Source organism: Carex rostrata, chromosome 23 (assembly GCF_964058835.1).
Source record: "Carex rostrata chromosome 23, lpCarRost1.2, whole genome shotgun sequence".
NCBI classification, from domain to species: domain Eukaryota; kingdom Viridiplantae; phylum Streptophyta; class Magnoliopsida; order Poales; family Cyperaceae; genus Carex; species Carex rostrata.
Window position 1 is genome coordinate 7,953,096 of NC_135940.1, and position 18,325 is coordinate 7,971,420.

General features: G+C 32.1%; 2 protein-coding genes across 5 annotated transcripts; one reads left to right on the top strand and one right to left on the bottom strand.

Moving 5' to 3' along the window:
• Positions 1–552: 552 nt before the first annotated feature.
• On the bottom strand, positions 553–4,913 carry LOC144574905 (FKBP-like peptidyl-prolyl cis-trans isomerase family protein). Of its 4 annotated transcripts, none has more exons than XM_078325002.1 (10): positions 4,670–4,913; positions 4,415–4,567; positions 3,922–3,971; positions 3,774–3,829; positions 3,313–3,370; positions 2,924–2,998; positions 2,535–2,624; positions 1,937–2,014; positions 845–885; positions 553–710 (listed from the first exon to the last, which is right to left on the bottom strand). In XM_078325002.1, exons 1-10 carry the CDS (start codon positions 4,716–4,718, stop codon positions 683–685), a joined length of 678 nt encoding a protein of 225 aa, XP_078181128.1. In that variant the 5' UTR covers positions 4,719–4,913; the 3' UTR covers positions 553–682. The 4 variants fall into 4 exon arrangements, with proteins under 4 accessions (XP_078181128.1, XP_078181127.1, XP_078181129.1 ...); XM_078325001.1 differs by having other exon boundaries at positions 4,415–4,573; positions 4,670–4,875; XM_078325003.1 differs by lacking the exon at positions 845–885 and having other exon boundaries at positions 4,415–4,573; positions 4,670–4,852.
• A 5,034-nt stretch (positions 4,914–9,947) lies between these two features.
• LOC144574934 (polyadenylate-binding protein 7-like) lies at positions 9,948–16,664 on the top strand. Its single transcript, XM_078325038.1, has 10 exons — positions 9,948–10,463; positions 10,969–11,087; positions 11,477–11,670; positions 12,105–12,361; positions 13,089–13,195; positions 13,611–13,800; positions 14,216–14,550; positions 14,848–14,949; positions 15,255–15,461; positions 16,268–16,664. The coding sequence occupies exons 1-10, from the start codon at positions 9,968–9,970 to the stop codon at positions 16,436–16,438; spliced, it is 2,178 nt and encodes a 725-aa protein (XP_078181164.1). The 5' UTR covers positions 9,948–9,967; the 3' UTR covers positions 16,439–16,664.
• Positions 16,665–18,325: the final 1,661 nt, after the last annotated feature.

The following is an 18,325-nucleotide window of genomic DNA, read 5'->3' on the forward strand; positions in this document are numbered from 1 at the left end:
CCTATGATTCTTTTGTAACATGCTTCAAATTGGAGAAGTGTTTCTTAAACTGGTAACTGAGGTATTTTTGCAGTAATACTTGAATTTTTTTTTTTTTAAATCATTTTTTTTTACTAAAAGTCCTTGATACAATCCAACATCTTTTAGATACTTTTTGCGAGAATTGAACTTATGTCTCGCCGTAGAGAGCACCACTGCGCTAAGTCCGTGATTCTACAATCTGCACTAATACTTGAATAGTTCACCAATTTATAACTCTGCTATATTTCTTGCTGTTCCTCCAGATTACTATTTATAGCATATTCGTCACTGTAGCATACCCTTTTAAAGTTATTTTAATAGCGACAAAAAAATATTTTTAAGCCAAAATATTTACTGTCAAAATTTAAAACCTCATGTAGATAATATATCATGTTTGTGATTTTCTCTTAAATGAAAACTGTTAGGAAATGATGCCCTTTTTTTCTTTAAAAAAGGGTTTTCAAGTTGAAAGTCAGAGGATGTAAACACATTTCTTCTATGCACATCTCCAAGCTTTCTTTTGTTTGCAGATTTTCTGAGTCAAATCCTTTTTTTCATTTTGGATTTTCAATAAGTCAGTACTTTTCTGAAACAATTATCATACACTTGCAGCTTATCCCATCATAGAATTGTATAAAATTTCTCTTGACATGTATATGATTCATCCTTCAACAATCTTCACAGGTGTCCTGCAAGAAAATCACAACCGAATATTTTGGATTATAAAGTTTTTTGCAAAAAATTATATAAGAATTCACATCAAGCAGAATTTCATTTTTAGTCTTAAATGTGGTTATTATAATATTTGCATATTTACACATACCCAAATGGAGTTTGCTTAATTGATAATAGTTCAACATCCAGCTGTTAAACAGAAGAAGGAAAAAAGGGAAAGTAAATTAGCTGCAATAAAATCAAAGGTATATTTCATGGGTTAAGCCATGGCACTGAATAATTGAAAACGAGGAGGGTTCAAATGCCTTCATTTTTTGTGCTTCCACCATGTCTCCATTTTTTAAAACTTTAATAACTCAAAATTTAAAACTTAAAAGTCAAAACAAAACCATTAGATGTGATCTATGTTATTTTATCTAGATGCTCATAAAAAATTATCACATTCCAATTTTGTTTTTATGTGAATCAATAAGTAAAAAAATCAACGTCTAGATATGCGTTTTTTACAAGCTCTTGATGACAACCAAAATAAAATTGAAATGTCATAATTTTTTACACGTGCATAGATAAAATGATGTAGATCACATCCAACGGTTTATTTTGAATTTTAAGTTTTAAATTTTGAATTATTAAAGTTTTTAAAAATGGAGGCATGATAGAGGCACAAAAAATGGAGGCATTTGAACCCTCATTGAAAATATAAGTTCACTACAGTAAACCTAGAGATACTTTGGGGATGTTTACTCTGGTGACCAGAATCAATTCCCTACTATTCATTATAAGAGGCTTACCTCAATAGATCAGAATTAGGTCCTACCTTACAATATAAGAGAAACCAATCAATAGTATAGCGACATGTTGTGCTATCGCCTCTAACCTATTGTATAGGCTTCCAATGTCAAATCCACACCGTTGAAACCGATCTACTTCAAATGTGATGCGTTTACATGTAAAATTCATAAATTATCGAATTAATTTATTATAAAGTCAAGTGGTAAAAAATGATGAAAAATGAATGCATTAAAATTAGCTTATAAATCTTCATTTTTTGACCGCTTGACTTTGTACAAAATGTATGCAAAAATTTATAAACTTTGCATGTAAACGCATCAATTGTGAAGTAGATAGGTTTTAACGGTTTGAATTCGTCATTTGAAGCCTATCCGATAGGTTTTTGAGGCAATAGCACATGATGTCTTACACTATCGATAGCACCCTAGCCAAACTCTAAGAGGTTTACCTCAATTGTTGCATTTGGAGGGATCTCTTGTACACCTCTGCTTCCGTAAGCTAGTTCTGGAGGAACTATCAATATTCTCTGAAAAATGTACTTATCCTAAGTTAGTCCCCCTTAACCCTTAACAATGAAAAGAATATTTGATAAAAGAAAACGGTGTAGTTGGAATTATATAAACAGATCATAGTTTACCCTAATATATATTTAATACCTTATAGTTGCACCCCCTTCATTAAGTAAGGAAAATTAATAGCAATTGATTTGTATCAGTTATATGAAAGCTGTTTGCAAAGAAAAGTCTGACAGCATTAAGAAACTGCAATAAGATCTGTTTGTATAATAATTCCTTACATTAAGAATCTTTAAATAGGACACTGCACTTCTAATGTATTGTATAAAATGCAAAAAAACTTCTAAAAAATGCGCAAGACACACAAATGCACACCAAGAGTGAGACATATTTTTCAATAAAAAAAGCTTCAGCTAGCTATTTTTAATGAACAAGAGAATAAAAATTCAAGTTATTATAGTATAGAATAAGCAAAATAATGCATAAAATAATGCATAGAATAAGCAAAATAGATTTCAGGTATGGTAAGACCTGGCCGCCGACTTTCATTCCTTCAACACCAAGATCTAATCCTTTCAATACATTTCCTCGCTCTGATTGGCCCACATCAAACCCATATGGCTGAAACAAAGGTTAAACATTATACAATAAATATTAAGAAGCATAAAATTTATGAAATTACATTATGTACCACCCCTCATTTTCTTCATAAGATACCCAAATCGCCCCTCGTCAGTCACTATTCTGAAAATACAAGGGAAAAAGTTCTTTTGCTTTACACAGGTATAAGAATATCAATTTTTTTTTGCTGGTGTATGCCTGAAATTCAAGGTTTTGCACTTCATGCAGGAACATTTTTTTTTTTGGCAGTTCGCAAAACAAGAGTTAAGAGTAAAAGAGTAAAATAAAAATTGACATACAGTTCCGCCTCCAACACCGAGACCTTGACGACTGGTCATAAAGGTTATTCCCTTCCACTTGGCCACATAGTGTATCTACATTACACAATGCAACTATCATTTATGAGAAAATATAAACTGGTCCTTGAACTCTACTCTTTGTGTAATCCAGGCCCAAATTTTTGGCTTTTGTTCATTTGGGTCCCTGGTAATTAATAATTATAACAATCCAATTGAGTTATCAGCCTACAGATTTATTGGTCGATCCTGCTAAGATTGTGATTTAACTCACAAGAAAACCCATTGAACAGAAAAAGGAGAAGGTTCGCATCCAATCTTAGATTTTTTCTTATTATTTGATTGCATAAAAACAGATAAGAACTGTAAAGAAATCGAAAAACCACACATACAGCCACACGAGATCCTTTCACGGCTTTTGCCCCTCCTCCCACCTTTATGTCATAATACCTACATTACATGAAGGAATTAGATAGCCATAGGCAAAATATAATCACATTAAGTATCTGAATTTTCTTTATGCAGCCTTTGGTAGTGTTTTATTACTGTTTTTTAATATGAATTATGGAATCAGAGAAATCTAATATGACAGAGATTGAAACCAACATAATCGAATCTAAATCATTCATACTGATAAATTCACATAGAGCAGAAAGTGAAACCCAGAATAATCATATATTACAAATACATTATATAGATTTTGGTCTCTTATTTTTAAATTTTAAAACCATGAAGTAATAAAATCAACAGAAATTAATAACTAAACTTATTTCGGGCCTGCCTGAAATAATACCAAAATCCAAGAAAGAAGCGAAGGCACTATTAGCAACTAACCTAGGGGAAATGTACTTACTTAAGCCCACTTGGAAGGGTTTTGAATTCACTCTCAGGTATCTTGGAAGCCTTAAGCTGAAAGTCGTATAAAGTTTAGATCTATTTAGTAGGTTGCTGTTAATCCATATTTACTGGTAGTGATGAATTAGTCAGAACATATCTCTTACAGCTCTTCTACTTGTCGAAGCTGCTTCCGCTTTGTTACTTGTAGCTAATCCTGACAGCACAAAACATCAGTCAGTATGAATTACCCCTTCAAGCAGTGATTAAAGTAACAAGTGATGACACAGTTTCAGTCAAAAATCAGTTCTGATCGTTGCGCTGACACACTTTTGGTCAAAAATTGGTAATGATACTTAGTGACCCCCATGATTTTAAAATTTTCATCATGTGTATAAACATTTAATTGAAATTTTGCTTTTTAAGTTTTTTATACGGTTCTGTCCCCTCATAAAATTTCAAATTTCAAATGTGTGTTTGTAAACTTTGTATTCTAGTGGTTATGGAAACTTGGTTTGAATCCCAGCAACAACACATTATGCATTTTTACGTTTCAGTCCTCCCAATCTAAATTTTCTAGTTTGGCCCCAATGGGATTTTATGTGTGTGTGTGTGTGTTGGTGACTTGGTGGGGGGGGAGTTGGTGTTGTGTTTTCTAACCAGTAGCAATGAGAAAACCCATGAACCATCTCCTTCCATTGGTAGCAGGGACTGAAACCTCATCAAAAACCAAACCCAATTTTTTCTTGTCTAAACTTGAAATGTTGGAGCAATGGCACCGAGAAGAGATCGCCTTTCTCTTATTAGAAACGACTGTTGCTTAAATTCCACAGAAAACAACATAAATGTCTCGTGAGATATTGCCAAGGACCTGAACAAAGAAATATAACCAAAGAGGAGAGAAAATAAAATCACTTGAATTTAGAGGTACAATTGAAGGATTGTTGCAGAGGGAAAGCTCCATTAACGCCAGAAGCTCGGTCTTATTTTCTTTCTATTATTTCACAGTTTTTATCAGATTTCGGGAAAATTGTGTGCAATTTTGTGATGAAATCCATTCATGTGGATGTGAGAGCTTTTCTTTTTCTTAGAAGATTACGTTTCATAAAACACGGTTGCTAGGTGTAATAAATCATTTTATAGTTTTTCAAGGGTATGCACTGGATTTGCAAGGTGCAATTTTGCAAAAATATGTGTCGAGGTAATGAGAACATATTTGGGCTGGGCTTTTTAGGCCTGTTAATCCAAAGCTCAATTTAGCTCGTGTATTTCCATCATGAAAATTTCTAGACATACTTTATTGCAGTCCATTTTCTTTTGCTGGTCTAGCAGCTAAAAACTTGGCATATGGAGTAAACGTGGCATGAATCAGAACAATTGTATCATAAAAATTAGTATTCGATCTTTGTGAAGCTAGAAATGAAAGTTTGGGGGTTTCTGATCTTATTTTTAATCAATTTAAGTCTCATTAGTGATTGTAAAATTATACGGATACAATTAAGAGTAGTGTTAAAATTCCTCATCTTTTTGGCCTCAATAATGCCTCATATCTTCATCTTTATTTTTACAATTTCAACGGTCGATTCGAACCGCTCACCATAATATCCATATTAAAGTATGCTTGTAAATCAAATTTTATATTTTTTTGAAATTGTTTACTAACTTTTTAAATATGTACAATATTACAGTTTTTGGATGGTCCAAAATTTTTTGAGTTTGCACCTATTTAAAAAATAGTAAAAAAGCTTCAAAAAAATATAAAATTTGATCTCCAAGCACATTTTAATGTAGAGATCTTGTTGAGTGGTTTGGACTGACTGTTTGAATTTTAAAAACGGAGATAAGGATTTAAGATATAATTGGAGTATGAAAAAAATGGAGTTTAACCCTACTCTACGTTAATACCAAATTTAAAATTCCAATATTAATGCATTTACAGTATTGCACATAAAATTCTTCTAAATATGTGTATGTTCAAGTTTTAATTTATTTAGCATCATTCCGATTGTAAATAATTAAAACTGACACATATGCTTAACAGCTTAACATATGTCCTTTATATATACATAAATTTATTTGCACAAATAGCAATCCGATAAATCAAATATTATGCATGATATTTACTTTTTTAAATAAATTTATAGTGCGTTGGATGTATCTGATATATTTAATATATAACTAAAATGGACGGACGAATCGTATCATTTGTTCTCTAAAAGTGCCTAAATTTTATTTGTGCAAAAGTATAAATAATTTGTTTTTAAAAAAATTCTTTCTGTTGTTCTCCTTGTATACAATCAAAATACTGTATTTCAGAACTAGTTATAGTTTCAAAAATCAACTTTGATATTGATTTTAACTTATGGCACTGAGCGACTTTAATTTCTAAACTTGACACCAAGTAATTTGATCTTCACGAGACTCATTGAATTTAAAATATAACCATCGATACCATAATTTATTTGACCGGTCAACATTTTAAGTTGTCTGACATTTTTATTTTTACTAGTCAGTACTTAAAATATCTCCTACAACCTGTAGTGGACCGTCAGTAGCGGCTATATATGACGAATTTCTAGCGGAGGCATTTAATGTGAATAATGAAACATACAAAGTGAATATTTTTAGAGTGAGTCTATGGTACTATGCATATCACGGGTTGTTACCGTGTTACGGCTCTATATTCGAGTTTTCAAATTCTAACGGTCGATCTGAACCATTCATCTTGTTCTCCATATTAATATGTGTTTGGAGACCAAATTTTACATTTTTTGAAATTCTTTTACTATTATTTTAGATATTTAGAAAATCACTTGATCTGAAAATTCTGGACCATCCAAAAACAGTGATTTTCAATCAATCTAAAAAAATAGTAAAAAAATTTCAAAAAATGTAAAATTTGGTCTCCAAACACATATTAATATGGAGAACAAGATGAACGGTTCGGATCGACCGTTAGAATTTGAAAACTCGAATATAGAGCCATAGTACGGTGCCAAATCGTAATATGCATAGTACCATAGACTCACTCATATTTTTAACTGATACTAAACTATAATAATGTTCTCATAAAAAACTATAAATTAATTATAAAGAATCTAAACTGAAGTCTGACTGCTCAAATGAACGATCTAACAAACTCGAACGGAGGCATTCAAAGTGAACAATAACAAACACAGACTGAACACTAGAATATATATATATATATATATATATAGAGTTAGGCTGGGTGCTATGGATAGCATAGTGGCCTCCCGTGCTACGGCTCAATATTCAAGTTTTCAAAATCCAAACGGTCGATCCGAACCGTTCATTGTTTAATCCATATTGAAATGTGCTTGGAGACCAAATTTTACATTTTTTGGAATTTTTTTTCTATTTATTAAGATGGTTTCAAAATCGCTGTTTTTATTAAAATTCTGCACCACTGGAAAACAGCGATTTCAAACCATCTTAATAAATAGCAAAAAAATTCCAAAAAATGTAAAATTTGGTCTCCAAGCACATTTCAATATGGATTAAACAATGAACGGTTCGGATCGACCGTTTGGATTTTGAAAACTTGAATATTGAGCCGTAGCACGGGAGGCCACTATGCTATCCATAGAACCCCAGCCTAACTCTATATATATATAGAGAGAGATGGGCTATGGTGCATTGCAATGCATAGGCCATGGTGTGCATTGGACCATAAATCACCGATTCAAAGTCCAAATGACCGATCCAAACCGTTCATCTTGTTCTCCATATTAATATGTGCTTGGAGACCAAATTTTATATTTTTTGGAATTTTTTTACTATTTATTAAGCCACTTTGAAAATCGCTGATCCAACGGTGACTGTTTGGAACAGTAAAATCAGAAGCCACCGTTGGATCAGCGATTTTCAAAGTGGCTTAATAAATAGTAAAAAAATTCCAAAAAATATAAAATTAGGTCTCCAAGCACATATTAATATGGAGAACAAGATGAACGGTTTGGATCGGTCATTTGGACTTTGAATCGGTGATTTATGGTCCAATGCACACCATGGCCTATGCATTGCAATGCACCATAGCCCATCTCTCTCTCTCTCTCTCTATATATATATATATATATATAATGAGAGGGTTCAAATGCACCCAAATTTTTGTGCACCCAAATGCACCCTATCATTTTTCTCCGTTTTTAAAGTCCGAATAGTTAATCCAAACCGTTAGATGCGATCTATATATTAAGATGTGCTTGGAGACCAAATTTTACATTTTTTGGAATTTTTTTACTATTTATTAAGCCACTTTGAAAATCGCTGATCCAATGGTCCAGAAAATGTAAAATCAGCGATTTTCAAAGTGGCTTAATAAATAGTAAAAAAAATCGAAAAAATGTAAAATTTGGTCTCCAAGCACATCTTAATATATAGATCACATCTAACGGTTCAGATTGACTATTCGGACTTTGAAAACGGAAAAAAAGAATTTGAAAGATATGATGCATTTGGGTGCACAAAAATTTGGGTGCACAAAAATTTGGGTGCATTTGAACCCTCCTCATATATAATTAAGCTGAATGGGGTATGATGAGGTATAAAAAAATGAGGCATTAATTGGAACCCTCCTCATGTAAGATATAATGTTGGGCATTTGTGCCATTTTTTCTAAAAATATTTGTAACAAAATTTATTTCCATCCGTTACACTACAATTTGGGAGGAAAACCAATTCTATTAATTATAATGATACAAGGCTAAACCTTTCACCTTCTGTACCCTTCACCTCCGACATAATTTTATCAACCAAACACGATTCAACGGAAAGTTTTTGTTTCTTTCCATTCCTTCCCTTCCTCTACTCTCCATCCAAACAAGGTGTAAATTTTCAAGTTTTTTAAAACCTAGTCTACAACTATTTAAACCTCTGATGTCTATCATTTAAACTATTACTTTCAAGCATTTATAACCTCTGATGTTGATCATATAATATCATGAGTTTAAATCTCTATCTACAACCGTTTAAAGTAGTTGTGTCAAACATTTAAATAGTTTTTATATTAGGTTTAAAGGTTGTAGACTGAGGTTTAAAAACTTGAGAATTTAAGTTGCTCATGGGCTTTACTTTAAAAAAAACAATGATTAGAAAAAAAAAACTCAAAAGTATTTCTTCATAGATCTTATTTCAAAGAGAAAATCTAGTAGAAAGTGTTTGTATTTTAGATTTACAAAATTCATCATAGACCACTGAGAAAATTGACAAGAATGATCAAAGGGAAAAAAAAGAGTGGGTGAAATAAATCTTTCTTTTTTGATCTGAAAACAAAAATAGTTATGAGTTTAAACTACTCAGATTTAGAATTTAAATGCTAAAAGTTATAAACGGAACTTTAAAAGTTTAAATATGAGCATTAGATATAAAAGCTAGACATTAAATACTTAAAGAGGGCTCAAAAATTTATTTTAGACATTAAATACTTAAAGGAGGGCTCAAAAATTTATTTAAAGGACAATTATCATGCTCCAAGCTGAATATATAATAAAACGTTACATTAAATTAATGATCATTAACTAAGCACATACATTGAATATTACACATTCAAACTTATGGACAACCTAAATATCAAAACATATAATCTGAATAAAGAAAATAAGTCTTTATCAATCTAGTGACAAAAATAATATTTTTTTGTGTGAGAGATTGTATATTTAAAATTCGAATAAGAGATTTCTTATAGATATTAAATAATTTTTTAATAAAAAAATATTAAATAGTTGAATGACTTAAACTTTTTAATCTTTATATATCTATATATATCTATATATATATATATATAAATAATTTGGTCTCCAAGCACATATTAATATGGAGAACAAGATGAACGGTTCCGATCGGTTATTCGGACTTTGAAATCTCAAAAACTGACTCGTTATAACTTAGACTGAAATTATAACGTTATGATATTAGCCGGACTCTATATATATATATATATATATATATATATATATAAACAGAATATAAAAATACCAGAATTAAACACAAAATTTTAATTTAATAATAAATCATACATACTCTACTATCTAAAATTATCTCGTCAAAATAAAATTTTGGCCAACAATGGCTCCCCACAAAAATAGGAAACTAAAAAAACTCCCAAATATTCGGACATCTTATATATAAAACTGGCCAACCGAATCTCCGCAATCGTCTCTTTCGCTATTTCACCAAATTATCTGATTCTCCTTAATGAAAACCCTCAACACCATTATCCCCTCCTCGCCTTCTACCTATTTCATCCCTCCGGTAGCCAACCTCAATCCCATCAGCCACAGTATGAGCCCCATCTCTCCAGACAGCACTACCACCACCACCCCATCTCCAAACGGTGCAGTTCCAACGCAAGAGGATCAGGCGAGCAATATGCTTGCAGCCGCTTTGGGGATCGATAAAACCACCGACAATAATGGAGGCAACACCAATGATAGCGCGGATGATACCAACGAAGGATCAAACGACAATGTTAATGTGAATGGGAACGGGAATGCAAGTGCCAACTCAGCCCCGCACACGAAGTATGTACCACTTTATGTGGGGGACCTTAGTGCAACGGTCAAGGATGAGAACCTGTTCGAGTTCTTCCAGAAGGAGAACCTCAAGATCTTCACTGTCAAGGTTTGCCGTGACGTACAAACCGGGGAATCACTTGGCTATGGCTACGCTAACTTCCTCACTCATGAGGATGGTACGTATATGCTCTATTTTGTAATTACAAATTAATCAAGATGTTATATATGATCGGTGATGTTTACATCATGGTTAGGTTACAATTGCATGCTTTGATTTAGATTGGTTTGTTTCTCTTGCTATAAGAGATCCCAATTCTATCCGATGCATGCACGGTTCTTTACATTGGTTAATGCATAATCTTCTATTAATGAATAATTCTATATCTTGGTTTCACAAGATTTGTGTTTGATTTCAGTTTATTCATTTTTTTTTATTTATTAGCATGCCTCTTGTTTTCTAAATTTATTATCTGATCCCATAAAATTTCATACAGAAGTAGAGAATTCGTAATGTTTAATTATTTGCCGACATTTATCTCTTATTATTATCATCATAGCACAACTAATTTAAATGTGACCGGCTGCATTTTCACTTTCATTATAGATCGCCATCTACAATATGTTGTTTTGTATTCAATTTGATTCAATTTTTATTAACTCCTTTCATTGCCCTATTTGCAGCCTCACTTGCTATAGAGAAATTGAACCACAAAGTCTTCTGCACAAAACCAATCAGGCTCATGTGGTTGATACGCGACTCGGAGGCTCGTAGGAATGGCATTGGCAATCTTTTTGTAAAGGTAAATTAAATTAAACTCAAACAAATTAAAATTGTACGATTATTTTTAGGTTGTTCCTTTTTCTGATCTTACTATTATCATTATTCTTAATTTAAGTAGTTCTTATTTTAAGTAAATTTATGTAGTTTCATATATATCTTGGACGTGTGTATATGGACTATTTTTATATACATTAATTATAAGGTCCTTTTCAGACTAAACTGCAGTTAAATGTCGAGAATTAAAAAAAAAAAAAACACTATATATATATATATATATACACCATATATTTGTCAAGTTATTATCTTTATATATCAGTAGTGGCTAGTATATATGATCGTTCTTAATTTAAAGTATTTGCTCTTCTGTGAAATTAATTTGTATAATTATTTTAATTTTGTTTTATCCAGAACCTCAACTTGTCTTGTGACAATGAAAGACTTCATGAGATCTTTGCAAAAGTTGGGACTATTTTATCTGTTAAGGTCGTAAGAAATATTGACGGATCAAGTCGAGGGTACGGGTTTGTCCAGTTCGAGACTGAGGAATTAGCTGATACAGCAATGGATGCTTTCCATGACAAAATAATTGATGGAAACAAGCTGTAAGTGAATTTACATACATATTTACTAGTCACATGCATTTTAATTCTATTCTACTGGTATACATTGGGCATTTATCTTCATGCATAGTTTTTATAGTATGTGGCCTATTGATAGTTCAAGTTGATATGTATATGTGTGTAAAATCAAATTAAGATCGATGAGACTGAACCAGACTAATTATTTACCAAACTATGGAAAAAAGAGGGAAAGAAAATGGAGTTTCAAAATCCAGAGTTGGCATAGCACAGACCGCTTCGGTGTATATTGCCAATCTTCAGTATGGATCAAAACACATTAGCCAGTGCTAAAATCAAAGACTAACATAAATATTGAGTTGGGAAGCAATCAATTGCCAGACTCAAAAGGTACCAAAATCAGCAGGTAAAACAGTCCTTTTGACAGTATTGACTATTGAGGTCTGTTGTTATTTCAGGTCAGTAAAAAAATTTGTCAAGAAGAGTGACCGCATGGGTACCAGCCCAGATGGATTTACAAACCTTTATATAAAGAATCTTGATGAAGACATTGATGAGGAGCTGGTTCGGCTCAAATTTTCTCAGTTCGGCCCGTTAGTTAGTGTAATGATAGCAAGAGACGAAAATGGGGTCTCAAAAGGATTTGCTTTTGTATGCTTTGAGAACCCCGATAGCGCTAAGAAGGCCATGGATACCATGAACGGGTTGCCACTAGGTATAAAATTTTCATTCTTTACATTTGAGAGGAAAAGTGATAATGGTTTTAAGGGGTCACTTATAATTAAGGAATGTCTAATTGCGGAGCAAAGCTAGGTGTGATGTGCTTACTAAGAAGAGTTGGTGAGGACAACTCCAAAAGTCTATTGAATTGGCTTCAAAATACAAATCCAAACCGTTGAAATCCATCTAATTCATAAGTGATGCATGTATATGCAAAATTTTGAAAGTTTCGAATTCATTTAGTACAAAATCAAATAGTCAAATAAACGATGAAAAATAAATACATAAAACAACTTCTAAAATAACTTATAAAATTTTTTTTTTTTTTACCATTTGACTTTGTACTAAATAAATTCAAAAGTTTCAAAAAAAAATTATGTACATGCATCACTAATAAAATAGATAGATTTTGATAGGTTACATTCGTCGTTTGAAGACAGTCCAATAGACTTTTAGAGTTGTGTTCACCAACTCCTCTTGGTGAGCACACCACACCTTAGCTTTGCTCCTAATTGTGTATCTTTTGGTGTTTAAAACCTTAAATTTGTTTTATTTTTTAATAAGCAAATACTCTCTCCTTTATCCTCTTCTCTTTGGGCATATAGATTAAATATAGAACCTTTTTAGCAAGCGTTGAGTGCATGATATTTCTTATTTTTCGAGAATATATTATATGAATGAATTAAATATTAGCTCTGACTTATTTTGTTTAAAATTCACAGGTAATAAAACTCTCTATGTGTCTAAGGCGCAGAAGAAAAGCGAGCGTGAACAATTCTTGCTTTTGCAAAAACAAGAAAGGCTCAAAGAATGGCACAGGAAAACCATGGTATGAGATTCTCAACCCTCCTTCCACGGTATTTTTGAAAAAGAGAGAATTAATACTGCAGAAAAAAAAAAGAGTATTTCTAACTATGAAAACAACTTGCTCTGTAGCGAATACAGGGGTGAAACTAGAAAAATTAGATTAGGGAGGTTGAAAAAACGTAAAATACTAAAATGTAATATGTGACAGCAAGAATTTGAACCTAAATCTCTACAATTACAAAGTGAAATTCTAACTATTAAGCTACAAACACACATTTAGCATTTTACAAGAGAGAGAACTATATAAAAACTTTTTTTTTATTAAATTTCTATATACATGATTAAAAAATTTAAAATCATGAACTAAACACCCTCTAGCTTGACTTTAGATCCGCAAATTAAGACTAACTATTTATTTACCCTTGTTTATTTTTCAGGGTGCTAATGTATATGTCAAAAATCTACATGAAGATGTTGATGACATGACCTTGAAAAATCACTTCAGCCAATGTGGTACCATAAACTCAGCGAAGGTCATGCGCAATGACCAAGGGGTTAGCAAAGGTTTTGGGTTTGTATGCTACAACTCACCTGAAGAAGCTCAGAAGGCCATCGCCACCTTGAACCGTAATTCGCAAATCTTTTGAGTTCCTTTTTTTTTCCTTTCATCCATTGCTTTTGAAGTCAAGTACGTTCACTCTGATGGCTAGAAGTAATGAACCAGAAAGTAGAATGGTAAATCAAAAAAAGTTGGGAACTTACCTAGAACTTATTTTCCTTGGTTTGATGGCAAGGATCCAATAGATTGGGCCATCAGGTGTAAACTGTTCTTTGATGTTTACATAGTACCAGAGATACATAGTACCAGAGATAGTTAAACCTATTTGGTACTGGGTAATTTGAAGAAAAGGACCAAACAAATAAATTAAATTTATAAAATTTCACTTGAGAAAGTACTAGATATAGCAGTAAAAAATTGAATTTTGCTTGATGCGTTGCGTCTTGTTTATTTATTACTTATGTACTGTCTTGTATGCAACAGGCCAATTTTTCCATAATAAACCATTGTATGTAGCAATGGCCGAGAGGAAAGAAGATCGTAAGGCCAGATTGCAACAACAATTTGCAACTGCCGTACCGACCCCCTCATACACATCTCCTTCAAATGGTTACATACCAGCCACATACACGAGTATATACTATTCCCCTCAACGCGCAAATGTGGTGCCACAAATGCCATATAATCAGAACCTCATGACCCAATCCGCCTTCCCTCTTGGGCCTGTTGGTACAATTGGTACTGTTTGGAGGTCTACTGGCACCTACTTTCCTGCTTCAACCAGCCCCACAGCGTATGGACAAGTGACTTCTCCAGTTGTAATGGTTCCTTTCATTTTTTTTTCTCTATAAATTTTAGATATTATGATAATTACTACTATCATTTGGCCACATCCCAAATCCTTGACTACTGTCCATTAAACTCCCAAAAAGGGCCTTAAAATATCCTAATATTCTAAATTAATCAATGCTCTACACAAGAAACATCACTTAGAAGCTGATTTCTGAACACTTTAGGTATGTTGACAAAAATGCCCTTATAGAATGTTCGAATTTTCAGTATGTAAAAGGTTTCTCCTATTAGATATTTATTTCATCACTGCGTTGAGTTTGTAGATGCCTAGTACTCCAAGGCAGAGACTCTACAATCGGGGTCGGAATACAACATATTCTAACAGGAACTACCGCTATCAGCCCCGCTCGTACCAACAAAATGCGGTAGGTACATAAAAGGTTTCACAACAAATGCGTTAGTTCCTCTATATTCCAGAAATATTAGTTCTAGCCTTCATAAGTTGTTATCGACCTAATTAAACTTCAGTGCTCATGCCAAATTTATTGAACTTCTCAAAGAATAAAAAATAGATATTAAAACTATGCTTGCACTGTACTGGGTCACTCTGCTGGCTAGAACACCTCTCGATTTAACCCCGGTTTAAGCCCAAGGAAATTATAGCAAATCTTTTAAACTTCCAATTCAAATAATTTTTATATGAATTTTTTGTCTTGTTACGCACCTATAGAGAAATATGGTGATGAAGTATGTGCCACGCGGGCGATTTAATGCAAATTATAGTGAGACAATGCTTTCACCCGAGGCTTCTACTTCACGCACATCTTCAATGGAAGTTGAAGAATCTCTATGCACGGCCAACAATGCAGCTGGTACAATTGATCAGCAGCGCCTTCTACTCCATGACCGCCTCCTCCCTCAAATTGAGAAGTTCAAGGTAAATTAGCTACAATCTCTTGTTTGATTTATTGATAATCTGTACAACTTTACAAAGATTAAAGTGTCATGCATACTGTTGCAAACTAGAAATTATCATGGATCCCCACATGGACTAGTCACTGGGAAGTATAACAGCAACTCACTGATTGTATCAAAGAATTCTCTACCGTGTCCTCCCTTACCAATTTTTTTTCCAATTACCTTAAATATATGCTATATTTTTTTCTTTGCTGGAGTTTCATTCATGAGCATATATATGAGACAATATATGAGATATATGATCTAAAGATTCTGGACCATTCAAAAGTATTGATCTTCTTCTTTTCTTAAAAAATAGTAAAAGAACCATAAAAAATGTAAAATTTAGTCTTCAACTGCATTGTCATATGGAAATCATGTTAAACGGTTTAGATCGACTATTTAGATTCTGAAAAACGAAAATATTGATCCATAGTACAGACCAATATACGCTATGCATAATACCATAGCCTCCCTCAGAGATAATTTCATTTATATATGCCAGTAGGATTATGAAAAAGCCATGGAAAATTGTCAAGGGTTGTCAACAATTTTTTAGATGTTTCCCTCTAAAGATAGAATCAAATGACCTTAAATTGATATGACACCATTATCTGGTGGTTTGATAATCTTGCATGAAATGGGGAAAAAATGCAGATCGGCAGTCTATTTACTGCCAAATGGCCGAACTTATTCTGTAAACAAAATTTCTTAGATGTTTATACGATTGCGCTTCAAATCATCATTGGATGCAAATAAAATTGTTCTGTGCTTTCATAATTTTAGCCTGAGCTTGCTTCGAAGATCATCAAGCATCTCATGGAAATGGAGAATGCTGAGCTGGTAGCACTAGTGGAGAACCCAGAGCTGGTACCTGCCAAGGTGGAAAGTGTGGTACGCTTAATTGAGCTAGAAAATTCAAGCTACGTATCAGCCCCATCGGCCATGAACCAATAAGCAAGATGTTAATTAAATTTGCACATTGCAAATTTTAATTTAGAGATAGTCTTAATTATTTCAGAAGTCAAATTTGTAGTTGTTTTTTTGTTTGGACTTGTCTTGGAAACCAGTAGCCTCAAAGTAATTAACTGTTAGGTGTTTTGATTTATTTTAGGATTTGTCTCTTAATTGAGTCGTAGTTTTGGTTAAGGAGGTTGGAAAATTTTGGCAAGCCCCTATTATTGTTATTGCTATTACTATTACTATTACTGTTATTATTGTTATTATAATTATAATTATTATTATTATTTTGGAAAGAGAGGTAGAAACAATTTTGTGTCACTTAGAAGAGGTGGCGTGTTGTAATAAGAGAGATATTATAAAATATATATATTGGGTAACCAGAAAAACAACTGTTAACCCTGCTTTTTTGTGCTTAGATTTGTGTTATTTTTTATTTTATGCTTAATTAATATCATTTTCGTTTTTAGTGGTAGAATGAACAGTGTGTGTCTATTCCTCTACAACATTATCTGCTCCTTTTTTTAAAAAGTAAAATGTAAGAATCAAGTCCCTAGATTTCATTAAAAAAAAAAGACACCACTGATGTCAAAGTACATAATCAAAAGGAAAATGAAAACAAAACAATGATAAAAGATTAAAAAAAAAAAGACAATGCAAAATAAAATAAAACAAAACAATCATTGAACAACTCTATCTGGGATTTATCTGACACCATCTTCAAGCAGAGCGATGACTGCTGAGTGCTGACTGCCGGGCAGAACATTCTCTGCTCTTTAATAACTTAATATTGCATTTAGTAATATTCCAAAACTTAAAAAAATTCAGACTTTAAGTTCATATTGTTCAATTTTTTTTTCACGATTCGCATAGAATCTTTAGTAATTTTTGAAATTTATTTTATACAAAATTAAAAGGTCAAAAAGTAAACCCAGTAAAATGAAACTATCAAACTAATTAAATTCATTGTTTTTTATTTTATTGACTCTTAATTTTAATCGAAACAAACATAAGAAAAAATATTCTTATTCAAAAGGAACTTAAAAAGCTATAAAATTTGTATGGACACATCTTTCGTAAATAATAAAAGCAAAATCAAATATTTTCGATTAACAGTTGAATTTTAAGTATAAATATAAAATAGAAGTTATGATACTTTGTGACATCAAAACTTATGATATCAGAATCCTCCTTATATATTTGATAAAGGTTTTTTTTTATTAATGTTTAAAAATATAATGAAGTCCCTGTTTAAAATTGTGCTAAAACACAAATGAGATTAGCGGCTTGGAAAGCAATTTTGAAAGGAATAATGATTCATTTTTGTATATCTGCTTTTGTTCCATTTAATTGATTACTGAACCTTCGTAACTTTTCATCCCCCTATCTTACTATAAATTAATAAGCGCGTAATATACTGAAAAATAAAGATTTAAATAGGAATGGCTAAAGAATAAAAAATAAAGATGTATAATATGGTTGGTTGGATTTTAATCAAAGATACACATAATCACAATGAGTAACTTTGATCACTGAAATGCAAACAAACATTCGATATTTTGTTTGAACTGTATAAAAACTTTAATAGAAGAAAATTTAATTTAATTTTAATATATATAACTAAAAAAAATTAAAATCATGATCTTTGAAGTACACTAAGATCCGCTTCCTATAACCGTGAAAGAAAAAATTTCAATTACTTACTAATAATCATACTCTTAAGATGAATATTGTGTTAATGTATTATAGACGGTAGCCCGATTTTTTTATTTATATCCAAAAAATAAATAAAATTTTAAAAAATATCCCAATTCCAACTGAAATTCGAAATTTATCCAAACCGGTTATCCAATAACCGGATTTGGGACAAATGTCCGGTTAGTG